The 26,793-nt window shown below is 36.8% G+C and overlaps 2 protein-coding genes across 2 annotated transcripts in view; one reads left to right on the forward strand and one right to left on the reverse strand.

Annotated features, from left to right (window-relative positions):
- The window catches only part of LOC137495850 (serine/threonine-protein kinase pim-3), a 62,887-nt gene that overhangs the window by 3,031 nt on the left and 33,063 nt on the right, over nt 1-26,793 (reverse strand). The gene's annotated exons all lie outside the window — the stretch shown is intronic.
- LOC137495849 (serine/threonine-protein kinase pim-3-like) lies at nt 183-11,854 on the forward strand. The gene is made up of 11 exons (XM_073953885.1): nt 183-220; nt 492-536; nt 667-837; nt 960-1,042; nt 1,157-1,207; nt 1,284-1,656; nt 1,782-1,961; nt 2,050-2,145; nt 2,241-2,329; nt 7,942-8,369; nt 11,071-11,854. Exons 2-9 carry the CDS (start codon nt 509-511, stop codon nt 2,267-2,269), a joined length of 1,011 nt encoding a protein of 336 aa, XP_073809986.1. The 5' UTR covers nt 183-220; nt 492-508; the 3' UTR covers nt 2,270-2,329; nt 7,942-8,369; nt 11,071-11,854.

Here is a 26,793-nt window from a genome sequence, read left to right on the forward strand (position 1 = left end):
AATTACCCCGGAAATTAAATTTTTATACATTTTTTATTTAATAACAAGAGCTTTTAATTAGAACTAATCGGATTTATACCCCTTTTTGGCTATTTGTATTTTACAATTTTAGTTGCTATAGCAACGCGTGTTATGATATGAATTCTGACTGCATATAAAAACAATCTAACCCATCGCAATCTGTTGGTTGAGAGACGAGGCGACTTTGCAGAGCATTTCTGTGCGAATCCTGAGATTTCTGAAGCTGTTGGAGGATTTCTGAGAGAGAAAGACTTATTTTAAAGAGCACAATTTCTCCAATCATCTTTCTTTTAGTTATTTTTTTGATTATTTTTTTAAATACAATTTTGTTGCTGTTTTTTCATTCCTTCTTCTTCTTCTTCTTCTTCTTCTTCTTCTTCTTCTTCTTCTTCTTCTTCTCCTTCTTCTTCTTCTTTACTTTGTTTTACATTTATTTTCATATTTGTCTGTTTTTGTCTGTTTTATTGCAGGTTGGAGGAGATTGTCCATGTCCCACATGGGTGAAGAAAGAGGAGGTGAGTGTTTTTAATCTTTAATTTGTTTGTCATTGTATATCACTGTATGATGCTGTATGGTGTTTGACTAATATGAAAAGGATTACAAAAGTTAACAAAAAAGATTAATTAAAAATGTTTTGATATACAGAAGATACACGGGACGGCACCACTGAGCTTCCTGGTTTTTTGGCTCCTCTGCCTTCACATTTGGCTGATTCTGCATCCACAGACCAGAGGAACAGCAAGAGGAAAAGGCAGAGCAGCAGCCAGCAAACACTGTCCACCTCGTCCAGCAGACCAGCCAAACGCTCTCGCAGAGGTCAGCACAGCTCATCTTCTAGATCTTATGGCTCAGTTAGGAAATGATTTGTCATTGATGAGACCGCAGCATGTTTTCTCTTTCTCTCTTTTCTTCATTTCTTGTGCTCTTCTGTGTTGCAGACTTGTACCTGAAGGGCCCGTTGCTGGGACGAGGTGGATTCGGCTCTGTGTTTGCTGGGATGCGCAGGTCTGATGGACTGCCAGTAAGAGATTTTCTTCCCTCCTTTGTTCAGACATGCTTTAGAAATGTTGCTGTCAGTAAATGTCATGTGTCACAATCAGGCAGGTGTGATTTACTCTGCTTTTCCTGTCTGCAGGTGGCCATCAAGTACGTGTCGAAGGACCGGACCCCCGAGCGACTGAAAGTTGTATGTTTTGATGTGAATCTGTTGTGTTTGCTGTGTTTGATTGAGTTCTGGATATAATGGAGGGTTTGTCCTGCAGGATGGTCAGGGTCGGCTGCCGCTGGAGGTGGCATTGATGACCCGTGTCACATCAGCTCCTGCCTGCCCCAGTGTCCTGCAGCTGCTGGACTGGTTTGACCGTCCCAGACGCTACATCCTGATCCTGGAGCGACCGGATCCTTGCCAAGATCTCCAGAGCTTCTGTGAGGAGAACGGCTGTCTGGATGAGCGTCTGGCCAAGAAAGTGCTGGTGCAGCTGATCGCGGCCCTAAAACACTGCGAGAGCCGCGGCGTCCTGCACCGGGACGTCAAACCAGAAAACCTCCTGATCTCCACAGAGTCCCAGGACATCAAGCTGCTGGACTTCGGCTGTGGAGATCTGCTGAAGCGATCGGCCTACAAATACTTTGCAGGTGAGTTTGAGTTACAGAAGGAAACGTTCTGTTGATGTTTGTAAACTTCTGCTGATCCACTAAAGGGAGTTTGTCTGTACTGGAGCATGTTGAGCAGATGTTTGTGGTCTTCTTATGTCTCTCAGGCACTCCTGCATACGCTCCTCCTGAGTGGTTTCGTAGACATCGCTACCATGCGACTCCAGCTACAGTCTGGTCAGTAGGAGTGACGCTCTACAACATCCTGTGTGACCGTTTCCCATTCAGAGGCGCACAGAGGGTCACGTCCAGAAGCCGACTGACCTTCCCTAGGAGCTTGTCAACAGGTAAGAGATTCAGACACATTCAGATAGCCTGGTGAGCGAGCTGAAGTCTGTTGTTGTGTGGTTCTGAAGACGGTGTTGTGTGTAACAGAGTGCCGTCAGCTGATTCGCTGGTGTCTCAGTGCAGCGCCGGCTGATCGGCCCAGTTTAGATGACATTGAGAGCCATCCCTGGTTGCACTGCACAGGTGGCCAGTGACATTACACTTATCTAAATCCAGCAGTCATGGCTTGGGTTGCATTGTCAGGTTCAGTGTAGATAAACGCTGTCAATGATTTGTAGAAGGAGAGCAGGAGGGGCAGAGGAACTGAGGAGAACAGATCCTGATCCTGAGCTTCCTCTGCTGCATCTGTAAGGCTCTGTGTAAAGCTGTACGAGCTGAAGACACACACACACACACACACACACACACACACACACACACACACACACACAAGCTAGTCTACAGTAGACAAATGTACAGTTTATAGACCACTTAGAGAAAAACGGGGACAGATGTTAAATAAATCATAAACAATAAAGTTATTTTATACGCAATTACAGCAGTTTTTTTTTCTTTACTGGTTTCACTAAAATGTAAATGTTTAAACCTAGGGCAGCACGGTGACTTAGTGGTTAGCACTGTAACCTCACAGCAAGGTTCACTGTGTAAAACATATGCTGGATATTTTGGCGGTTCATTCCCCTGTGGCGACCCCTGATGAATAAAGGGACTAAGCTGAAGGAAAATGAATGAAGTAACACAGACACTGGAGGAATTAGGAGACTCTGTTAAGTTAGATATGATCATGCTGTCTGTAGTGTGCTGAACTAACTAGACCAAACCTTTATTTGCAATATTTGATGTCTGAATTTAAAACATAAAAATCTAAACTAGCCGAATTGTTTTACTTAAACACAGATCTGTCGATAATAAACTCAGTAAATGTCCATACACGCATGCTGATATTTAACAAATGTTTTTTTATTTTGAGTGATCTTCAATTTAGGTAAAAAAGAAAAGTTTCTATGAGAATTTGAAATGAACAATATTGTGTTTTTGTGGACATTGAACTACAAAATTTCAACATTGAAGCGTGCTGAATAGTTTTTTGATATAATCTTCAATTCCAAGTTAGAAAAAATACAAATACTAAACTTCTTACGAGAATTTAAAGTAAACACTACTGTGTTTTTCTTCTTTTGTGCACATCAAATTACAAATTATCCCAATATAGTGCAATAAATCTCTTTTTAGGACGATCTTCAGTTTCAGGTTAGAATACAATTATAATTTTGAAAATAATTTAAAATATACATATTGTTTTTTCATGTGTAGGTCAAAGTTTCAACAGCTCAATCATTTTAAAAAGCATGTGCTCAAACCAAAAGAAGTAAAAAAGTGCTTTTGTGGTGCAGGGTCACGTCTCTCCTCAGTAAGTGATCATAGACAACACAAGGGGGCAATGTTCAGCACAGAGAATCACAGTTTAACTAAAACGTATAAGACTGCGTGTTTTCATCATCTCAACAGTTTGTCTAATGAAACACACAATAATTTAACATTTATTTTAACAAATACAGCTCATAGTGTTAATAACATTGTTTACTCTACACTTTGTACCGTGATCATGATGATTGTTTGTTATGAGCAGGGCCGGATTTAGTGATTTTGGGGCCCTAAGCAATTCCAGTCATGAGACCCAGAAGTCCTTCAGTAATAAGCACTTTTCATATTTGCTTATTTATTTAGCTGTCTTTATCTTATAGCACTCTGTCTTGCTTTCTTTTCTATATTTTTACCTTTACACAATCTCTACATTTTAAAAGATTTGTTTGCTTAAAATAAGTTCACAACTAAAAATAATGAACAAACTATTTGTTTTCTAAAACTAAATTTTCATCTGATTTGACTGCTGGACTGATCCATGATTGGGGGTGGGGGGACACAATTGCACACATACTAATTAAGATAAAATGTATTTGTTAGAGCCTTATCCTGCAAAATATGACAGGAAATGACTTTATTAGTATTTATTGTCTGCCTCCAGACTTCCTTGGGGCCCTAAGCGACTGCTCTCTGAACTTAACATTTAAATTTCTGTAAATGATTCACCATGTCATTTAAAATGATTGGTTGTGCTTGAGATTCTGCCTTGACAACCGTGCTGATTGGTCAATATATGTTATTTGACTCAAGGTGGTCATTTTGCTTGTGATGCTGAATTCTCCTGAAGCGCAGCAGGATAGAGGCACTACCTGAACCCATCTGACGAAAGAGAAAAGTTAAATTAGTCAGTAGATATTTAAATGCTGATATATTTTTTTCTTAATTGATATACACGCTGGGGCAACACAGTGACTCCGTGGTTAGCATTGTCGCCTCACAGTAAGAAGGTCGCTGGTTCGAGTCCCGGCTGGGCCAGTTGGCATTTCTGTGTGGAGTTTGCATGTTCTCCCCTTGTTCACGTTGGTTTCCTCCAGGTGCTCCAGTTTTCCCCACAAGTCCAAGGACATGCGCTATAGGTGAATTGGGTAAGCTAAATTGTCCGTATGTGTGTATGTCCTGGTCCTCCAGGTTGAGGGTTGATCGTTGGGCTAACAACCCACCTCGTAAACATATTCAAGTATAAATCACTGGCACAGAAAACAAACAAAACCTACGTGAGACCAAGAGACTTTATTGAAAGAAAAATCATGAAATGAAGTCATACAATGCGTCATTCAGCAGCAATCATAACTTAAAGATTGTAGTCAGTTCTTGTTTTCCAAGACCTTAAATAAATGATTATCTTTGCAAAACGCATGATCTATTTTGTATATGGTGACATAACCTGTTATATGATGTTATACTGGATAAAGACTGCCAAGGGTGTTAAGACATTCAGAATAACACTATTTTAGACTCAGAAGAATATAGATATGATTATACATTTATAAGTCACTGGAGCAAAATTAACTGTCTTTAGAAATAGAAATGACAGAAGCAAATACATATTCATTTTTACCTTCATAAGTATCCTTGCAATGACGTGAAAATGAGATCGCAATGAAAAATGAGATTTTATGTCATATTATTAATCACATAAAATCTTACAGCAGTCAACACTGAAATCCATACATAATACATTACGTTTGAATGAATCCCATTTCTGTGATATAAATAATAAACATTCTGAACAGAGAACTGTAACATTGAGCAAATACAGCAGAGATACAATAGAACTCACAATGTAGTCACTATCTATTAAAACCAAGATTGGAAAAAAAAGAACTTAAATATATTTATTGATGCTGTAAGCTGTTTGTTTCAACTGAGTGAACATTTGACAAGCTTAACAGCAAATGACCTGTTAAAAAGTCACAACATTACATTCAAATCAGCTTCTGTTACTTGCTGCTTTACTTTAATCACAGTTGCGTTGCTCTAAAGGTTCAGTTCTTAAATGATTAAATCAATCTTTATTAAGTATGTCTGGACGAATGTGACACCGTCACACTTTCAGATCCAAGTCAATGCAGCACATCACAGTAATAAACAAAGATGTAAACAAAGTACATTGCTTTATGAACTATTACAATTACTTGAAGCACAGTCAACATTAATGAAGTCGAGCCAAGTAAAAATGTCAAAGATTAAACAATCAGGCCCTTCTGAAGGCTGAAATAAATCATTAAACACTGACTATCATCTGGTTTGTAATCAACAACTATTTTCAGACCAAAGAATATCATGTGCTGAATGAAACAAACTGTGTTACAAGGAATAAATCAAGAATAAATGTCACCTTCAAATGTAAAACATCATTTTGTTTTCTATAAAAAGCGATTAGTTACTTTAATGAAGGGATCAAAACCGCTGCCTTAAAAGTGACCAATTGACTTGCCTTAAAAATATGAGGACCTATTAAGTTGACTTAACTTACCTATTTATAGTCAACTAATTGCTTTTTACAGCGTAATTAAAATGAGATTTTATTTTCTCAAAATCACAACATTTATGACTGCCCGTTTCGCCACTTACAAATTTAAAATGAAGCATATTTTCATACAATTTATTGCTCACATTACATGTATGATAACTTAAATACATTTGAATATACTGTATAATATGAATATAACAATTAGTTTGAAATAAATAAGAGTAATAACCGCTAGACATTCAGCATGCTAAGTTTCTGTGCTAATACTCTAAACTAGATTTAATTAAGAAGACGATGCATCATATTCTTGAACACAGACACGATTCCAAAACTGCCTAAATAATGCTTATTAGAATAATTTCAATGCAGACAATAGTAAATACAGTATATGCACAGAGATTTGTTTGTTTTGTGATGGAATGATTGATTTTAATCGGGTGAATTACAGTAAATGCGATTTCAGTAATCCTGAGAAACAATCTTCAGACTATATCCCAGATCAAGAGAATTGATGAGGCCCAAATAGTTCAAAGAGAGAGCAGAACATCTTCGATAAATAGAGCATAATGTGACTTCAGGAGGTGGTCATGGTTGAAGGGTCCGTCCACATGGCTGCCACATCTCTGAACCTGCACAGTAGAAAAAACACAGTTAAGCACGTAGAGCATAATGATCAGTGACTGACAAATAAGAGTGTTCACAGTCAAGAAAAGCCATTTTAAACACTCAATTATTACACTCCTCTGATTTTAAGAATGTAATGTCAGTTTTAATCCCATCCCCCACCTTTCTTATGAGAAACATTATTTTTAACAAAATGAAAATGTCGTAACTATAAGATTCAGTGCTTCCCACAGCTATAGGAGAGCTCTAAAATCTGCCAGGACTGAGCACCTCCACAAACCGATAGAAAATAATAATAACAGTCTTAGATTTTTATTTAACACCATTGCTAAATTAACAAATAATCAGTCATCTTTGGAACAAAATGTCCCACCGCAAATTAGTAGTGATGATTTTTTTTAGTGATGAAATAAAAGCCTTCAGACAGAAAATAGAAGACGCTAAACTTTCTGCACCGCCTTATACTTCTCAACATTCCACTGAATCTAGATAATTTACAGTGCTTCAAAATCACAGAACAGGAAGGACGAGCTAAATAAAATGATAAATGGATATCATAATAGGAGCGGGATGGGACAGGATCATTTTTTAAACTTTGGTCTGGGAGTGGGACGGGAAAAGATTTCTTTCTGTGAGAGTGGGAACGGGACAGAAGTGAAAATTCCCTCCCATGTCATCCTCTATTCCAGACACGGCTGTGTCTTTTGTCTGACAAAAGCCGAAAAAAGACTTTTGTACTAAACCTGTAATGGCAGTTTCTGTTTCTACTAATAAGCACTGCCCACTAACTTGTGTATTTAACTGAGTGTCAGCTGCAGTAGTTGAGAGATTTTCTTGATGAATCACAGCAACGGCGAGTTCTTATTAAAGGATTCTGCTCTGAAGATACCCGAAAAATCCTGCTGGTTTGTCTCGTCTTTAAATTCACAACATATTCATGAAGAAAAAGTCAGTCACAGAGATATTACAGATGATACATTTGTAAATAATGTTCACTTTGTTGCACAGAGAAAGATTCCTTTGCTTCATAAGACCTCAGTGCATCGTCAGGACTTGAGTGTATCGTTACACCCCTATCTTTGATACAGTTTCCCCAAAAACTGGCTCTCAAAGTTCATGAGTACTGGCCTGTGAACTGGCATCCACACCTATTAACAGAACAAATGCAGGAGAACTGAGAAATACAGAGAACATTGAACACAACATTAAGCTTGGTTAAACTGTGCAACTGTCCAAATCTGTTATAAAACACAAATAAATCTAATGGAGAATTTCCTGATTTACAGTAAAATACTGTTCATTTTTTCAAAGCGACTGACATTCCAGGAGTTTCTAATGGCACTTCACATTTAACTTTTTATTCACTTTTATTTACTGATTGTTTTTAATTGTTCTTATTATAAACAGGTTCATGTTAAATTCTGTTATTAATTTTAGGTTTTTGTTGCATGTCTCAGGGATGTCAATGGGAAGCACCAAGGAATGTCATGCAGCTCACACTCCCAGGAAAGTGCCAACTTCACCCTAAAGTACTCCAGCTGATATGGGGGTGTTTTGGAGAAACTCAGGTTTACCTGTTTGCTTTAGCCAAGACCGGCCACTGCTCCGCTCAGCACAGATGCACTGGCTCACTGCTGGCTTCGGACATGTGTATCAGGCAAGTTTGCGTTTCCCTAGTGAGTCTTCTTGTACAGACCCTGGGCAAGGTCAGGGAGGACGAGGAGCAGATCTTGCTGGTTGCACCACACTGGCCCACCCAGACCTGGTTTCCAGAACTCACACTCCTCGGGACAGACCCTCCCTGACAGATTCTCCTGAGGAAGGACCTTCTTTCTCAAGGAGGTTTTCTATCTGGCACTTACGTCCAGATCAGAAAAAGGAGAAGGTAGTTGGAATTTTTATAGATTTAAAGAAGGCATTTGATACAATAAATGATAATATATTGGTAAATAAATAGATAACTTACATTCAAGCACATTCAGGGCAGCACGATCATGAGAGATGTAATTCATTGTTAGTATTATTGTCATCATTAATATTTAATAATGATTAGACATACATTTTGGAATTATTGCACACAAATATCTATAGCTGCTTTTCCACTATCGTGCCAAACCATTCTAAGAACACTTCGGTATGGTTACGGTTGTTTCTCCACTGAGCCTGGAACGGCGCGGCACGATTACAAACCGTTCTTGGCCCGGAATCCTCGGCACGGTTAGACAACCGTGCTGAACTGTGCTGACAGATTCTGTGTGTTGACGTCACGACTCGGTTGCTAAGCTACCACAGCTGGCTCAGCAGAAGCGCGCTAGTCATCAGACATCCTCAATAAACTACAGTACATTTAATATAAAATAATGATCCAGATCTAAACGAAACAGTTTGAAAAGGGTTTTAAAACCATAGAGCAGTCTCTGGCAGAGAAGTGAATAACTCATCACATTCTTACGAACATATTTTATTCATTAAAGTTATTATTTTATTGACGAATACAGACCTACTTCGCCTGCCTGAATGTGAGTTTATTGCACGCAGCGCTGTATTTCACAGCACAAAACTCGCTCTGATCCGGGAGAGACATGCCAGCGACTTGCGCTGCTGACTTTTTTTCCTGCTGCGCATCGAATAAAGCGAATAAAGTCACGCTTTGCATCGTCGATGTCCAAATTCCACAACTACATCACTATATCCATGGAACACGAACTTGCAGACTCTTTTAACAACGAGGAAATAATTGCACTTTTTAATTCAAAGCCAGGACAGCTTGTTAATACCGGCGAGACCACCTGAAGGACGGCGTGTTCGTGTTGTAATGTCGGCCGTCCAAAAGACTTTGCTTGAAAGCTTTACGGAGCGGCAATGTAACTGTCTAAGGTACTGTTGTAGGATTTATATTATAGCGTATGCACTAATGAACAAGTCAAAAGAATGAATGAATTAAATAAATATGGATTCTTAAATGTCAGTATTGCTTTTACTCAAAAAATATCAATACGTTTTGACAAATGTTTTATAAAAAAAAAGAGAGCAATTTTCATCATTTCAGCTCTAGGCAATTATATGATTCAGTTATACATAAGTTGTAACATGTTTCTGTGTTTTTGTTTTTTTGTTCATGTAACATGTTTCTGTGTTTTTGTTTTTTTGTTCTTAGTGATCTTTAATATAGCTACGCAAATATTTTCTAAAACGTCTAGTAATAATTTGCGTACAGCTTGTTAGTTAATTATGAACAAATAATAATAATAATAATAATAATAATAATAATAATAAAATGATCAAAATAAAAAGACAATAGAGCAGCATTTTGCTAAATATAATAGTGCTTTATATGCTTTAAATCCTGCTATATATGTGTTGTTTCATATTCGTTTTTTATTTCACTTGCTGCATTCGTTATTTAATGTTTGAATAGTAAAACAAATAACAGCCATCGCTTAATTTCATTTTACCATCATAATGTAGTATATTTTATATCATTATCAACTTTTGATATAAAAACGCAGTGTAATTTAATTAATTGTTAAAAATGAAATAATTTATGTGCTGTGTTTTTATTAGTGAAAGTGCCCGGCTCACCTTTGACAAGGCCTGTCCAAAATGATATTTCTGCCACTATAATGCAAATGCACTATTATTGTTGTCTTATCATTGTTTATTTTTCTGTTATGTTCAGAGATTTTAAATTTTATTTATTTCCCCTCCAATTATTTTCAATCATCACGTTACATTTTGGTAATTTTCCCTCCAAATAAAATTTAGCCAGAGCTGCGCAAAATATAAATAAGGGTGCACATGTACCTATATTTAGCACCCCTATTTGATAGAGCGGCATAACAGTGTTTAGTCACATGGTTGCTTTTGCTTTTATGAAAAAAAAAATTAGTTTCGGCTCTTATTTAACTTTAATTGAACAAAGGGAACCGTTTACATTGCGTTACCAAGGCAACTACTGATGCATTTTGTATAATGTTTTAAAGAGCTTTGTCGCAGCACGACAGTGGAAAATGAAACCGTATCCGTGCTGTCTGGCCCGGTTTGGCACGGAATGGAACAGTTCTGTTTAAAGAACGATTCAGCACGATAGTGGAAAAGCGGCTAATAAGTCATCTCAGCATTAGTTAGATAGTTGTTTCTGGTTTTTGTTAGTCCTAATTGATGTTGTTTTCAAATACAATCAATCCCTTAAAATACAAAAAAGTCATTAGACTGATGGAAAATGTGGGCTATTTGGAGCATACAAATCCTTTATAAATAAAACGAGAAAGGTATGATGACATTTTAATTATTTGCAGTGTATTTTTTACAAATGGAATCAAACATATAATTTGTCAAAGATGCCAAAAGGATAAAATATATTTTATGAAAAAGAAGAGATCAGTGAAAGAAGAAATCAGTTTAAGTAATAGACGAATGACGTGTGTGGTAATGGGGTGGGAAAATAATAAGCTTGTGCTTCATCCCACTCCATTTTCCACCATGTTGAAATGTATTTTTTGTTAATGATGTTTTATGTATGATATTTCTGTTTGAAAATAAATAAATCAAATCAAATCTCTGAAACCTTCATGTGTGATCTATAGACATGACATAGAAAACTTAAGTGACCTGCCAGCATCGGTAGCTGACCTCTCATGACCTTTTGGGATCACTCTGTGGTCCTCTGCGCACTGCAAAGAGAGCCGCTTGATTCAGTATCTTTAAGTTTTCTTTTCTTGAAGACAGCTCTGCTCATCACACTGGCTTCTATTAACAGAGTCCGGGACCTGGAGGCATTTTCTGTCAGCAAATCATGCTTGGAATTTGGGCCAGCTAACTCTCACATAGTCTTGAGACTCTGGCCTGGCTATGTGCCCAAGGTTCCTACCACTCCATTTCCAGATAAGGTAGTGAGACTTCAACCATTGACCATGGAGGAGGCTTACTTAACCCCTCCATTGCTGTGATCAGGTCGCACACTGGGTGTTTACGTGGCCCAAACAGAGCATTCTCTAGTCTGTTTTTTTTTTCTTTTTCTTTTTGTTTTATTTTGCTTTGTGTCTGTTTTGGCAGTCGGCAAAAGGAAAGTGCCATATCCAAGCAGAGGCTGGCACACTGGGTTGTGGATGCCATCACCCTTGTGTATCATACCCAAATCAAGGTGTGTCCTCAGGGATAAGTGCACACTCAACTGGAAGTCCCGCATCCTCCTGGGCATTAGCAAGCAGAGCCTCTCTAACAGACAACTGTAGAGCTGCGGGCTGGGCAACACTTAAAACATTTGTGAGATGATTTGAAACTATTTAAAATTATTTATTTTTTTCACATTGTCATTATGGGGTATTGTGTGTAGAATTTAGAGGTAATAAATGAATTTGACTCATTTTGAATTAAGGTTGTAACATAAAAATGTGGTTAAAGTGAAGCGCTATGAAAACTTTCCAGATGCTCTGACTGTACTGATACTTTACATTTGTCCATGACAGGGTTGACACAATGTGAGGTTTGTTTACTGTTTTTCTACTTGCAGATTATTTGTAAAAAGTGCAGGAGCTTGACCAACATTCATTTCTTACAGTCCAAGGCAGGTGTGGGCAAACTTGATCCTGGAGGGCCAGTGTCCTGCATAGTTTAGCTCCAACCCTATTCAAACAGACTTCCCTATAGAGTTCAAGTGATCTTAAAGACACTGATTAGTTTGTTCAGGTCTGTTTGATTAGGGTTGGACCAAAACTCTGCAGGGACACCGGCCCTCGGGGATTAAGTTTGCCCATCCCTGGAATAAGGTCTAATTAAAACAACTGTGGTTAAATCAAAACTCTCAAACAATTTTGTTTTATAATTTTGATGTCTCGAAGGCACTTTATTGTGAGAATGACCCTTATACAATTCGGGTGAGTAATATGTAAGGTAGAGTAAAATGTCATGTGTAGTTAAAGGTATGTAAGTGTATATATTTACCACCACCTACTGGAAGTTTTAGATTTTTATTTTGAAGACTATGGTGTGATCCAGAATCTTCTGCTGTCCAGAATCAGGTGGTTTGTCTTGGTTGGGCATCTCAGCTGAGACCTCTCCACAATGGGTGACCCCACAGTAGCTGTGAAGTACCAGTGGCGTGAACCATTTGGGTGAACTTATTTTTTAAATGTGATCTTGAGATTTTTTAAAAGTTTTTTTTGTTCACAGTTTTGACTTTGATATTGACTGATCTAATGTTTATGCACGATTATTAAAATAAAACATTCTGCAGACAATATTAATTTAAGAGAGATCTTTGAGGAGTGTGTTTATGCATATATATGCTTCAGTGTTAGAAAAGCTAGTCTGCTTGCATGACCATTGCCAGGTCTGGACTGTTTTATTATTAATGTAATATTCAATTGTTAATATCAGTTAATGACTTTTTAGTTTGACTTTTTTACAGTGGAATACTGGCAACAGTGTTAGTCACTGTAACAGAGCAGTAGCGGAAACTAACAGGAAACTGCTTACAGTTAATTACTGTACTGTAGTTCTGTACTCACAGCTTAATCGCTGCTGCACACACATTAATGGTAAATCATATATACAGTAGTTATTGTAGTTTGACTCAAATTAATCAGTTTTCTGAACTGTTCTCAAAAATAAAAAGCAAATCAATTCTTCAGACAAATGTATTTTATTGTTTTGGCGGCAAACAAACATACAACAGAAAATGTCTGACAAAATTAAACAAATCAGCAGGTATGAAGACATTTTCTATTTACAATGAAACAAAAAGGTTCAATAATGAACAACACATGCAGTGTATATACAGTAGGACTTGTGTGTTGAAGTAGGGGGGGAACTCCAGGAACTGAGTTTGACATCGATGGTTACAGTGTTGGGGGTAACGCATTACAAGTAACACAAGTTATGAAATAATATGACTTTTCTAAGTAACAAGTAACACATTAACAAATTAAGGAGTATTCAAGTTACTTCTTAGTTTAATTAATTCTCTTTTAAAAAATAAATTGTTGAATTAATAATAATAATAATAATAATAATTTTCTCCCAGCAGAAACAAACAGAACCCAAGATGGCAGAGCCTTACATTTCTGCACTGAAAGTATTGTCATTTTTCTGAACACATGGAGGACAAGTAAACGGGGATTGTTTGTGTCAAATGCTCATTTTACTTCACTAATAAGACTAAAAGTACAAAAGCATCAAACACATTGCTTAAAACTGTCATTAATCTCTAAACAGTATACGGCATGTAGAGCTCTGGCCTCAGGAAGTTCTCAGAAGATAACATTCTCCTTAATCATTATTATCTGATGTGTTTTTAGAGGTAAATAAAGGTTATAGAGTGTGTTGTTAATTGCAGAGCTCCTCTATTTAAAAAAAAGAAGGAAAAAACCTGCAAGTTCTAAAAGAGATCAAGCCTCAGCCTGGTATAAAAAAAGGATTTTTTCTCAAAGGTAACATAACACATTATTTTCCATAATAAGTATAAGTAACACAGCTTTACATTATAACGTTACTTTTTTGGGGGAGTAACTCAATATTGTATTGCATTACTTTTAAAATATCTTTCCCCAACACTGATGGTATACGGCACATTGTCAAAGCAACTGGCAACATTTATCTCAATCACACATATAATAATAATAATAATTGAAAAAAAAAACTTTAATTTTTTCAGTTCTCCAGTCAAATTCATTGAGCCTCAAAAAATATTTTTTTTACTGGTTTTACAGTAAAATACTGTTTCCTTTCATTACAGCAGAACACTGGCTATTTTAGAGTTATTTACCGCATAATCTACATCAAGGGTTAACAGTGTACAGTTTAAATAACTGCCACAGAGAAGACATCTAACAATCTATGCCCACCTCCACCCCCTTCCTTTTGGAAGGACATCTATTTTTAATCCATCCATCCATCCATCCATCCATCCATCCACCTATTCATCCATTCAGGAAACACCTAACCTCTAGCCATCAGTGTCCAGTCATTGCTGAGGTGTGTAATTTCTATTTTACTGCACAAGCTGCACTCCAGTCTGTAAAGACAAAGACACGACTAACAGAGCTCTACATGTTGCTGAACTCACGAATGCACAAGATAATCTCCAGTGTTCTTCAGATAAATCTCCACTGATGCTCTTGTGAGTTTCCTTCTTCTGCCTGTTGTGTGTCCATTACTTGAACACCTGCCAAAGACGAGACATCTAGCTAACTATCTAAGCCCACCACCACCCCCTTCCTCTTGGAAGGACATCTATTTTTCATTCATTTATCCACCTATCTATTCAGTAAAATGACTAACCAGACCATCAGTTTCTAGTCATTGCTGAGGTGTGAGTCCCGTTTCTCCACATGCCCCAGTGTAATCTGTCATACAAGACAAAAACAAGACTAACAAAACTCTACATGCTGCTGATCTTCAGCAATAAACAAAGTTTTCTCCAGTGCTCTTCAGATATATCTCCACTGTTCCCTTGTGACTCTCCTCCTTCTGCTTCACTCCAATCTGCAAAAGACTAAGACAGCACCAACAGAGCCCTAACTGATGGCTGAGCTCCTGCAATGCACATGCTGTTCTCCGGCAATTTAAAAAAATCTCCACTGATGCTCTTGTGAGTCTCTCTCTTCTCCCTGCTGTATGTCCATTACCTACAATAAATAACAGCCACAGAGAAGACATCTAGCTAACAATCCATGTCTACCACTACCCTCTTCCTCTTGGAAGGACATTCATGCCATGCACCTATCCACCTGTTTTTGAAGGACACTCCTGACCATCAGTGTCCAGTCATTGCTGAGGTGTGTGATTCCTATATTTCTCCTCAAGCTGCACTCCAGACTGTAAAAGACAAAGACAGGACTAACAGAGCTCTACATGCTTGCTGAACTCCTGCAGTGCACTAAATGTTCTCCAGCGTTCATTAGACAAATCTCCACTGATGCTCTTGTGAGTTTCCTTCTTCTGTCTGTTGTGTGTCCATTACCTGAAAAAGAAACGGCTGCCGCAGAGAATACATCTATCTATCTAAAGCTGAGCTCAGACTCCAGAAGTTTTAGTCCAATTTATTTTGACCTCCTGAGAATCGGAGATGAAATCTTGTCAAGGACTTTGATCGGTTCTCAGTGCAGATTATCTGGTAATGTGAGCCGTTTAAAGATAGAATCTTGCACCTCGCCATCTTGAACACAAATCGCAGCCTCCCTGATCATAGCAGACATGATTGAAATCCAGAAATTCAAATCGGGCTAATCACAGCAGTTCAAACCTATTCAGTATTAACAAAGCCATGAGCTGGAGAGAATCATGTTGCTTTTAATAAATAAATAAATATATCATTTTTTTGAATAAGCTTGAATTATCCTTTATTATTAGCCAGATTTAACGTTATTCTTATAGCGGTGTGCAGATATTGATGACACGTGTAGCCGGGCACTAGAACATTGCCAGTTATCTCCAAAACCCAAAATGATTCAACATATTACAGTTTTTCTCAGTGGCTTTGGTGGATTTCTCACAACACTATTTACATTTGCACAACAGTTAATGCATTTCTCAAAACAAATAGTCATTTGTGCACATCATAGTAGCAGTTTCTCATTCCTTTCAACAAATTGCGAATACTTTTGGACATGTATCAATTGCTTTCATACAACTCTTTGCTGTTAAAATTATTATTCGCTTATGTCATGTCAGTCAAAATTAACTAAACTTGTGAATACTGAAAAGTCATTCCATTTAAAAACTAATAGTCCTCATTTCATTACTTGAGTCATTACATACAAAAATGTTGAACTAGTTGTCGAAATCTGACAAGCAAATTATATTAAAATTTTTACATCTTTATTTTCCAGAAAATGTCTTCTAAATTGAACAATTTCATGAATGATTTACAGACGTGTGTATGTTGTAGGTTCAGTTGCAATTTGTACTTAATGTTTGAAAGTTGTGCACAGCACATATTGTTTACAGTTGTGCACAGCTCTGCCCAAAGGGAGTTTATGTTTGTTGTAAATAAGAGTGTATTTATTCTTTTGCCCAATGCTGTGGATAAATTAGAATCGCAAAGAGCATCTGCAGTAAAAATGTGAAACATACATATTCAGTGTCTTGTAATCAGATTCCTCACTAAATGCAGTGATGTCTAACTTTACTGTAGCTTTCAAATGGCTGAGCAAATAGTATATAGTGCTGTCTTGAGCATTTTCAGAAAGTGTCACCAAAATCGAACTTTATTACATTGAAAAAAAAATAGAGCAAACTGTCATAATGAAAACATGACAAAGCCATTTGACTATCTTGTGAATAAACAATGGTGTCAGGACTTTTCCTCTCGATGACACTGACACTCTCATTGAAATCAATACTTGCTTTTGAGGAATGAGCTATCCATTTTTTAGGAAGTGACTCACTTTTAAAGAGGCTATAGCAATCTAAAAGCCGAGCTATTGCCAGTCAAACACAGCACAGCCATCGCAGCAAGACGGAGAGATTTCAATTATTGTCATAAATAGTAATATCATTGTGACAGGGTGGCTCAGTGGTTAGCGCTGTCGCCTTACAGCAAGAAGGTCGTTGGATTGAGTCCCAGCTGGGTCAGTTGGCATTACTGTGTGGAGTTTGCAAGTTCTCCCTGTGTTCGTGTGGTTTTCCCCTGGGTGCTCTGGTTTCCCCCACAGTCCAAAGACATTCGATATAGGTGAACTGAATAAACTAAATTGGCCATAGTGTATGTGTGTGAATGTGAGAGTGTATGGATGTGTGAATAATTGATATAATTATAATTGAACATTCGTTTAGACATATCAAATCAACATTTCTTCATTCTGCTGTCCACTGCCTGCATGTCAGACCCTTATAAACATCCCAATTGCCAAATATTATTAGCCATATATAATACGCATTTATGAAATAAATGTTTGTGTGTGAGAGCAAATTAAAAAGACACTTGCGGCTCAACTTGCGTGTGTTAATTTAATTTTACAGGCTAACTGCATGAACAGCTACGCAAACTGAGACGTAGTGTAGCCTATTTCGACTGCAGGATATTAGTGTTTTCCTGTAGTTGGTCAAATATTACTAAATTAATAATAAGTATTTAAAAAAGTGAGTTATTCCGTTTGTGGATAGGACAACGACCTCCTTATAATAAGCTTAAATGATCAGTTTTCATTAGCCACTAACGTTATTCTGTGTGTGAATATTTATGAGCCAGATGTAGCTGGGTAGCTATGCCTACTAAATTGCCAGTTATCTCCAAAAAACAAAAAGCTTCAACATTAAAATGTGCTTTTAGAAATCACAGATATATCTTTTCTGTGAGGCCTGTGTCTAGTGCCGTAAACCGACATAGAGTAGCTCTATATGCTATAACAGATTATTTTTACACACAATATAGGCAGTGCAACAGGTAACAATTTAGCTTTTGAGCAAGAAAGCACAGCACATCGTGGCATGATGGAGAGATTATAAGTCTATTATTATTATTAGACATTTGTCTGGGCATTAGGGACGGGGAGTCGACTCCTCGACTCTCAATGAACCTAGTACTGGAATCGACTTCAGGACAGGAATATGAGAGTTGAGTCTGTTTTTTTCAAATCCTCCTGAATGAAGCTGTTTTAAGCTGCAGTTATAATGCTCATTCTCGAGCACGATGAACTCTGAAGGCAATTATAAATTTAGTGCTGCAGACAAAGTTTGCTTTCACTTTTAAATACCTATGAAACACAACTTTGTGCAATTTGGTTTTAAAGATGATCTGCCTGCGATGTCAAGTTTGCTGTGTTATCAATACAATTTAGCTCTAATATTTGGGCTATTCTTCTTGTTTATTTTGTAAATAACTACAAATTAAATACATTAAAATTAAAATACAATTGATAACAAACGAAATTCATTTCAAAAAGAGGATTTTTAAATACAAATAGAGCCAAGGCTAAGTTCAAAAACAGCTCTGACTCACTCCTTTTCTTCCGGCGTATGCTGTCCCATAAACAAACCCTTATTTAACTACAATGAACAAATTGCACAAAACAAACAGTGATATTTAAAAGTACAGTAATAGGCTGTTTAAAAGAACACATAAAAAAAAAAATTACAAGAGAGAGCAATATGATATGTTTTGAGGCACAGCTGATTTTATTTATTATTTTAGGTTTGTTATGAATTTCGTGTAGGGGGTTAATATTTAATCGGTCATTAAATCAAATTGAAATCTAGCTATATTGTTTATTGATCAGTTAGAGCAGGCATGTCCAAGCTCGGTCCTGGAGGGGCAGTGTCCTCCAAAGTTTAGTTCCAACCCCAATCAGACTGTAGGGATAGTTTACAGTTTAACCCAAAGAATGACCAGTCTGGTAAATGAAGAAGAGCCGGAGTCAGAGATTTAAATAAATAAATCAAGTTTACTGAAGATAGTTTGCAGTTTCATCCGCAGAACCCAGCTTCAACACTCGCAATGAGTTCCTAGGCCACTCTGCTTACAATCACCAATCAATAACAATTATACTCTCACATAACGTCATTAACTGCGTCATACATAAAGGTGTTCTAACCTGATTGGTTAAAACACAGATAGACTAGGAACATTTCCACGTGAGGTTCGTGCGTACAATTCTGAACAATATCTAAGCATAAACGTCAGACACCCTTTAGACTGATTAGAGCTGACTCCAGACCTGTGAAACGGATCAACAATCAAATAGAACACACACACTTTAAGTATAATCTGTTTCTTATCCAAGGCTGGGTGTACCGTCCGCCGTCTTTATCAAAACTGGTTAAAAACTGGTATAATCTACATTCAGGCAGTTATATTCTTACTACACAAAGTCTATCTTGAATAAAAAGTAGAATCACTTTAAAAGATTTAACCGTAAAACTATAGCAAAATCACTTTAGACATTTTAGACAGTATTAACTCCTAGAAATAACAATAGAAACAGTTGCTTCCAGTCCTCAGTTCCACTCAAGATCTCCATGACCTCTGATCTAGTTTGCTGGCTCCTGAAAATAGGTATAAAGAGACTGGCAAATGCACTGAACATTCTTATATTAAGCAATGTGTTAACTTATTCATTAATTAAAATCAATTCACAGTTAAATATTGAGAAACAGGATGATGAAAACGATAAACGTTGGTCCATGATGAGATGGACTGGAAAGCAGAAATCCGAATCCTTCAAGACACACCTGGGCTAGCTAATCAAGCTCTTACCAGGCTTTCTAGAAACATCTTTGCAGGTGTGTTGAGGCAAGTTGGAGCTAAAATCTGCAGGACACCGGCCCTCCAGGACCGAGTTTGGACACCCCTGAGTTAGAGCATCTGTTGCCTTTAAAATAAATATAGTACTAAACAACCTCAGACTGTTCACTACTCCAGATTACTTTGTTCACTCATACTCTGTATTCATGTATCAAACATTTATATTAAGAAGATATTAAGGGTATTTCATGATTTTTATTTAAGCGTTGTTTGGGCTCAATTGGGGTGTTTTTTAATTTGTTATTGAACTGCTGCTACACATCTTTTCATTAAATATTTTGATAATAAATTGAGGTTTTAACTTTCTGTCTCAAAGATTGCAATTTAATTTTCTAAATTAAAAAAAGTATAGGCTGATTATTATTTTATTTTGACTGCAGATGATTTAAAATGCTGATTTTGTCTGACCACAGGAGAACTGCTTGTATAAAGAACGATATGATACAGCATGTTTAATCCTTGCGCTATTTTAAGTGAATGTAAAAGGTGTTGATTCTTGAGTCGATTCTACTGACTCCAAAATTAAGAGTCGAGAATAGCTGTCGACCCCGAAAAACCCAGAACCGAACCACCGCATAATTTAATAATCTAATATTAGTAAAAAAAAAAGCGTAATTTTTGACAAAGAGAGTGATGTGCTCCATCGGTCAGGATAACCTTAATATCTTGTGTGCTGTGGCGCAGTTTTCATATTTTGTACTTTGCACATATTTAAGATTTGAGGTGGGCTAATAAATTTGCCAAAGATTCTCCTCATGTGTTCACAGCAACCAGATTTCATTATCGGTTAGGTTTTTAAAACTCCTATAGTCTGAGTCCAGCTCAAGCCCACCACCGCCCCCCTTCCTCTTAAACATCTTTCGGTGATAGGTGATACCTGACCATCAGTTTCTCATCATTGCTGAGATGTGATTCCCTAAATTCTCTACTCCACTCTGTAAAAGACAAAGAAAACATCAACAGAGCTCTACCTGCTTGTTCAATACTATCTATCCGTTCGTCCGTCCGTCCATCCAAAGAAAATACCCGACTATCACTCTGTGAAAATATAAATATGTAAATTAAAATGTTTGATGAAGTTAATTTGATTCAACTTAAAAATGTAAGGCTGTACCTAATTTATTATGATGCACTTGTGATTACTGAGGTGTGTTTCCCTGTTCTTCCACATGCTCCGTACAAATCTGCCAAAGAGAAAGATATCAGGTCTATAATTAATCTCAATAAATTTCTTTGGAAACTAACCCCATTTTTCAGTCTGTTCAAGCAGTTCTACCTCTTTGCCGAGCTCCAGGTCTTCCAGTTTATCTCCACTGTTCCCCTTGTTAGTCTCAGGGGTAAAGCTCTACTGGGCCACGAGCCCCCCTCAACTGCACCCCACCCAAAAAAAAACATTTATTTACCCATATATAAATAGCTATACTGAATATTTTAAATTAAAATTTGAATTATATTATAAATAAAACTATTATTATTATTTAATATTTGTATTATAATAATACTTTTTTCTCTAAATAATTAACATAATTAAATCATTCAAGTTGTGTCTTTACATTTGATTGATTTAAGATACTTTTGCTGCCACAAAGAAGACATCTTTCCAACTATCTGGAGCTGTAGTTAGAAACATTGTTCCTGACTGTGTTCTATTCTCAGTTATCCCCCTATGCCCTATTCATTTAGAACATTTTAACATTCAAAGTTGCAATTATTAAAAAATAAAAAAAATATTAAAGTCATCTCTCTTAGGTGTAATTTGCTTTCAAACTATTTTTACAGTTCAGTTTTCGTGATCTTACAGATCTTACAGTTTACAACTGTGCTCCCTTCGCAGTGCACTTTGAAAACATTGATGTCATTTTGAACACAGCCTCATGGCGAAAACTATAGGTGACCTATTATTTAAAAGCGGAATTTATGTTACGTCTCCAAAGCTTGTGAAAACAAAAAGCATACATTAATTATTTCAATTTATAGTGGGTTATTTATTAAGTATCTGTACTGTATATGACATGGGCCTGCCAGTTAGAACTTTCTAAAGTGGTTTACATGTGTTAAATTGTAAAAGTAGACTTAAAAAAATAATAATAATAAATAAATAAATATCCTACTTAATAATAATAAGAATCATCATCACCATCATCATCATTAATATTATTATTAAAGTAGCATTTTTTAATTTCTAATAAATAATTAATATTACATTTCATTTTATAATAAATAGCCTTTATTATTTATTTATTTTTATGATTTATATTATATTAGAATACGTGTTAGCTTTTGTAAGTGATATGTTTTAGAATAGAATGTGTAATGTTCAACTTCTCAATAATATTAGTAAAGCAAACATTAGCCCTGTTTGTGTCATTTACATATATTTCAGTTAATATGGAAAGCGAGTGCATATTTTTACTAAATCTAATATTGAATTCTATTGTAAATGCGTGTGCGTGTATAATTTGCACAAATAAATTAAGTTTCTTTTCTCTAAAGAAGTAGTTTAGAGCATCATTACGGGCATTTTATCATAATTATAACTAATCTGGTTTAAGCGATAAATCTGCGACAGAGAAACTACAGGTTTTGGGAAACACTCGTCACTACATCATTCTTTTCTCAAACGATGCATCAGACTTTTATAGTTTAGCCGTGAGTTACTTCGTTGTTTGGGAAACGCAGCCCAGACCATCAGTTTCCAGTCATGCTGAGGTGCAAGTCCCATTTCTCCACAGGCCCCAGTCTAATCTGCAAAAGACAAAAACAAGACTAACAAAGCTCTACTTGCTGGATGATCTGCATCAATAAACCAAACGTTCTTCAGTGTTCCTAAGATAAATATTCACCATTTTGCTTGTGAGTCTGACTCTTCTGCCTGTTGAAGTTGTAAATAATAGCCACAGACAATACATATATCTAACAATCTATGCCCACCACCACCCCCTTCCACTTGGAAGGACATCCATCCATGCACCTATTCATCTGCCTTTAAAGGATATTCCAGACCATCAGTGTCCATTGCTGAGGTGTGTGATTCCTATTTGTCTCCACATGCTGCACTCCAGCCTGGAAAAGATAAAGACACAACTAACAGAGCTCTACATGCTTGCTGAACTCCAGAAATGCATAAACTGTTAACCAGCGGTTTTCAGACAAATCTCCACCGATGCTCTTGTGAGTTTCCTTCTTCTGTCTGATGTGTGTCCATTACAGGAAAAAGAAACACCTGCCGCAAACAAGACATTTATCTGGCTTAAAGAGATTCCAGACAATCATCTAGTATGTACAAATGAAAGTATATGATTTTAAATGTTTTATAAAGTTAATTTGATTCAACCTAAAAAAGTGTAAGTCTGTACCTAATTTATTACGATGCACTTGTCATTACTAAGGTGCGTTTCCCTGTTCCTCCACATGCTCCATGCCAACCTGTCAAAGAGAAAGATATCAGGTCGTTATTTTATCTCAATGGATTTCTTTGAAAGCAAACTCCAATTTTCAGTCTGTTCAAGCAGTTCTACCTGCTTCCTGAGCTCCAGGTCTTGCAGTATATCTCCACCATTCCACTTGTGAGTCTCCTTCTTCTGCTCCACTCCAATCTGCAAACAAACAAAGACAGCCCCAAGTGCACAGTCCACACTTCTTTTAAACGGTTAAATAAGAGCATCATCCGTGAATTTAAAGTGAACTTAATCTTTTTAAAATAAAAGAATATTGTCAGCGCAATAGCCTTGTGGTCAATGTGCTGACATATGCTGCAGTAGCACAATAGGGCGTCCCGAGTTCGAAACCCAGCTCAAAGACAATTCCCAACCCTACACCCTTCTCTCTCTCCCACTTCGTTTCCTGTCTCATTACTGTCCTATCTAATAAAGGCAAAAAAGCCGAAAAAAAAAGAATATTTCAGTGTGAACACACTACTTACACCATTTACACTACAAAATGGCATAGAATAGTGTACAAGTATGTGATTTGGAACGCACCCATAGACAGTACTGACAGAGCCCTACCTGCTGTTCTCCAGCATTTTCTAGATAAATGTCCACCGATGCTCTTTTGAGTCTCCCTCTTCTGCCTGCTCTCCATTAGCTGAAAAAGGAAAAACCTGACACAGACAAGGCCTAACTATCTATCTATACCAGTGGTTCTCAAAGTGTGGTACGCAGGCTTTCTTCTAGAGGTGCACGGAGGAATCACAGAATAATAATTAAAAATATATTATATATATTAAAAAAAAAAAATGTATATATATATATATATATATTAAAAAAATATATAACGCCCTTTTACCCTTTGATGCGTATGATAACACAGATATGATCAGCGTTGGTTGTTCCCTGTACTGTATGATCACACTGTTATTATTAGTATGTTTAGTGCATCATGTCATCAGATGCTAAGATTGAAAAAAACTGTGGAGCTCTCGAGCAGATCCGCACTAGTGAAGTGCTTTTCAGTTACTGCAAACTCAGGAGTTTCTACAAGCTGCATCATTGGTGAAATAATTATCACAAACGTGTTAAAGTGTTCATAGTTGTGTAAAATAATGTGTGTTTTCGATGTATAGCCGATACATATTTCGATATATATTTGTTTTGTAAATAGCCTAGCGGTGTGGCTTTTGATTTGGTTTGTTAAATGGTGCAGGTCGAAGAACAGACTAAAGCCAATTTTACCATGTTTGAACCTTGAAAAAACACAAAATGGAAGTTTGTGCACAGACGGAGCACCTGCAAACCTTACCCAAGTCGACCTGAAAAACGGTGGTCGGATGCACAGTTTACACAAACTCCACGGTTTACTTATGATATGATCTCAATTCCACCAAATCATGGAAATGCTGCATGTATGAATTGATAAATCACTTATGAATTTTCTTCAGGGTATTTATAATCACTCACTTTTCTGAAACACATACTGTAAATGACGCGCTGTAAGCAGATCTAATCTCTAATTTAAATTGTAAATGTGAATCATATAATTCAAATACAAGTTAATGTTTTGGGCCCTATCATACACCCGGCGCAATGTGATGCAAGGCGCGGCGCAAAAGTCTTTTGCTAGTTTCAGCTTGGCGCAAGAGTGGTTTTGAGGCGTTGCGATACGCTGTTTGAATAGCAAATGCATTTGCGCTCATTTGTGCGTCCATAGGCGTTCTGGTCTAAAAAGGAAGGTGTTCTGAGGCGCATTGCTGGCGCGTTGCTATTTTGCGAAACTAAAATAGATTTTTCATTAGACCAAAACAAACCCGGTCTAAACTCCGGCGCCTCGCTTACACACTGCTTAATACGCACAAGAGAGCAATAAGCAAATATCTTTACATATGAAAAAAATTAAATATTAGGGATATAGGATATAATAAGAATAGATATAGGATATAAATATAAAGGATTAAAATATTACAAAACATATTATTTTCTAGCCTACATGAATATGAAAAATCACTGCTTTTATGTCTTCTTCATCTCGGGAGGCTTTTTCAGTTCATTTATAACAATTTGCTTTTGTATAATGTTATTATTATTAGCAGTATTATTTATTATCTCCATATTTATATTTGTTTTATGAAATACAAGCTTAGATTTTCCCACCTGTCAGGTTTTAGACCATATGGGGCACAGCATGTGTATTAGGATATAACTCAGGTTTTTGAACACACTTCGTTATTATTGTTCATTTATTCGTTTGCTGGAAATTAGAACTGAATTTAGAAATAGTTTTGAAACGAATATGTGCGCTTAACAAACAAAATTAATTATTTATAGGCTAATTGATGTCTGTGCGTAAAGGTTTCCCTATCTAAGAGCGAAAGTGAAAGTAGATCGATTATCTCTCATTCTCATGCAGTAGATGCTCTGTTTAACAGTTTTCTGTTTAAAAAAACTGTTAACTGTTTGCTAGTGAAATGCTTTCCACTTAGACTTACTTTACGTCCTGTAAATAGCGAATGCGCTTATGGCGCGACGCAGCTGGCTCTTAAAGGGAATGGGAGATGAGACTCTAATTGGTTTTTTCTCAAAACACACCTATAACTCTTAAGAAAATAAACTCAACCCTTGAAAGTGGATTTTCCCATCTTTAAAATAGCAAAAATGTGTTCTGACACGCCCTGAAAGCGTTTGCGCCCTGCGTTTTGCGCTCTGCGCATGGACCGTCAAAATAGAGCCCTTAGATTTAAAGAGAGAGAGCGGGGATAGTTGTAACACTTACAATCTCTACAACAAGGAACTAGTTACAAATCAGCTGATTCACTTCACACATGCTCATTTTAGTCCTCATACCACATATGAAAAAGTCCTGTGACAGACACAGCAGATATTAGACAGAAAAACTACACTTCAGCTAAGATTAGCTAATGAATTATTTTTAAGATATCATTCCCTGATTTGTAGTTAAACCCATGTAATATGTGTGTCTGATTGTGGATATACTTAATCCACATTGTTGGTGATAATGTTTTAGCTGTTAGCTGTAGGAGAACAGATTCATGGCCACATAATGCTGGGTCAGTTGAAACAACAAAAGCTAGTAACTTGCTAGTCACATCAGTGAAATGTTACCACCAACCTCAAGCAGATTTAAAACTGTATTTATATGATTTAATTTCAGTATTGCTATAGCTTATAAAAGAGAAAGTCAAAAGTAGTTTGAGTTCAGTGTTTGACCTCTGTGGGCTCATGAAGCCTGCAAACACAAATAGTGTTCAATTGTTGAAGCTGATGCACATTTGCACATTTCATTCAGCTTTGTAACACAGAGACACACAAACTATACTGAAAGCTCAATGCTGAATAAAAAGCTTTCGAATCCATTTTTAAGTCATAATTCTCATTTTATAATGTTACAACTAACCCAGACTGTGGGCTGAATTGTAACATTTCACTCCTCCTGTTTGAGGGCTAACTCACACTAAGTACAGTTGCCTTGAACCGGGCCGAAGCAAACTTGTCCCCCCTCCCGTCTCACCCGACGGCCCGCACTCACATCGCATTTGGGACTGAGCATGCTTACGTCATCAATGATGCACAGTTCAGTAAGAAGCGCTCTCACTCAGCACAGTGGAAATTTC

Source organism: Danio rerio, chromosome 6 (assembly GCF_049306965.1).
Source record: "Danio rerio strain Tuebingen ecotype United States chromosome 6, GRCz12tu, whole genome shotgun sequence".
In the NCBI taxonomy this organism is placed as follows: Eukaryota; Metazoa; Chordata; class Actinopteri; order Cypriniformes; family Danionidae; genus Danio; species Danio rerio.

Bases quoted from the DNA above. Each gene is read 5' to 3' on its own strand.
- LOC137495849 (XM_073953885.1), top strand. From the start codon at position 509: ATGTCCCACATGGGTGAAGAAAGAGGAG. The intron at 1,208-1,283 runs GTATGTTTTGAT...TTTGTCCTGCAG, and splicing joins CCCCCGAGCGACTGAAAGTT to GATGGTCAGGGTCGGCTGCC. The intron at 1,962-2,049 runs GTAAGAGATTCA...TGTGTGTAACAG, and splicing joins CCCTAGGAGCTTGTCAACAG to AGTGCCGTCAGCTGATTCGC.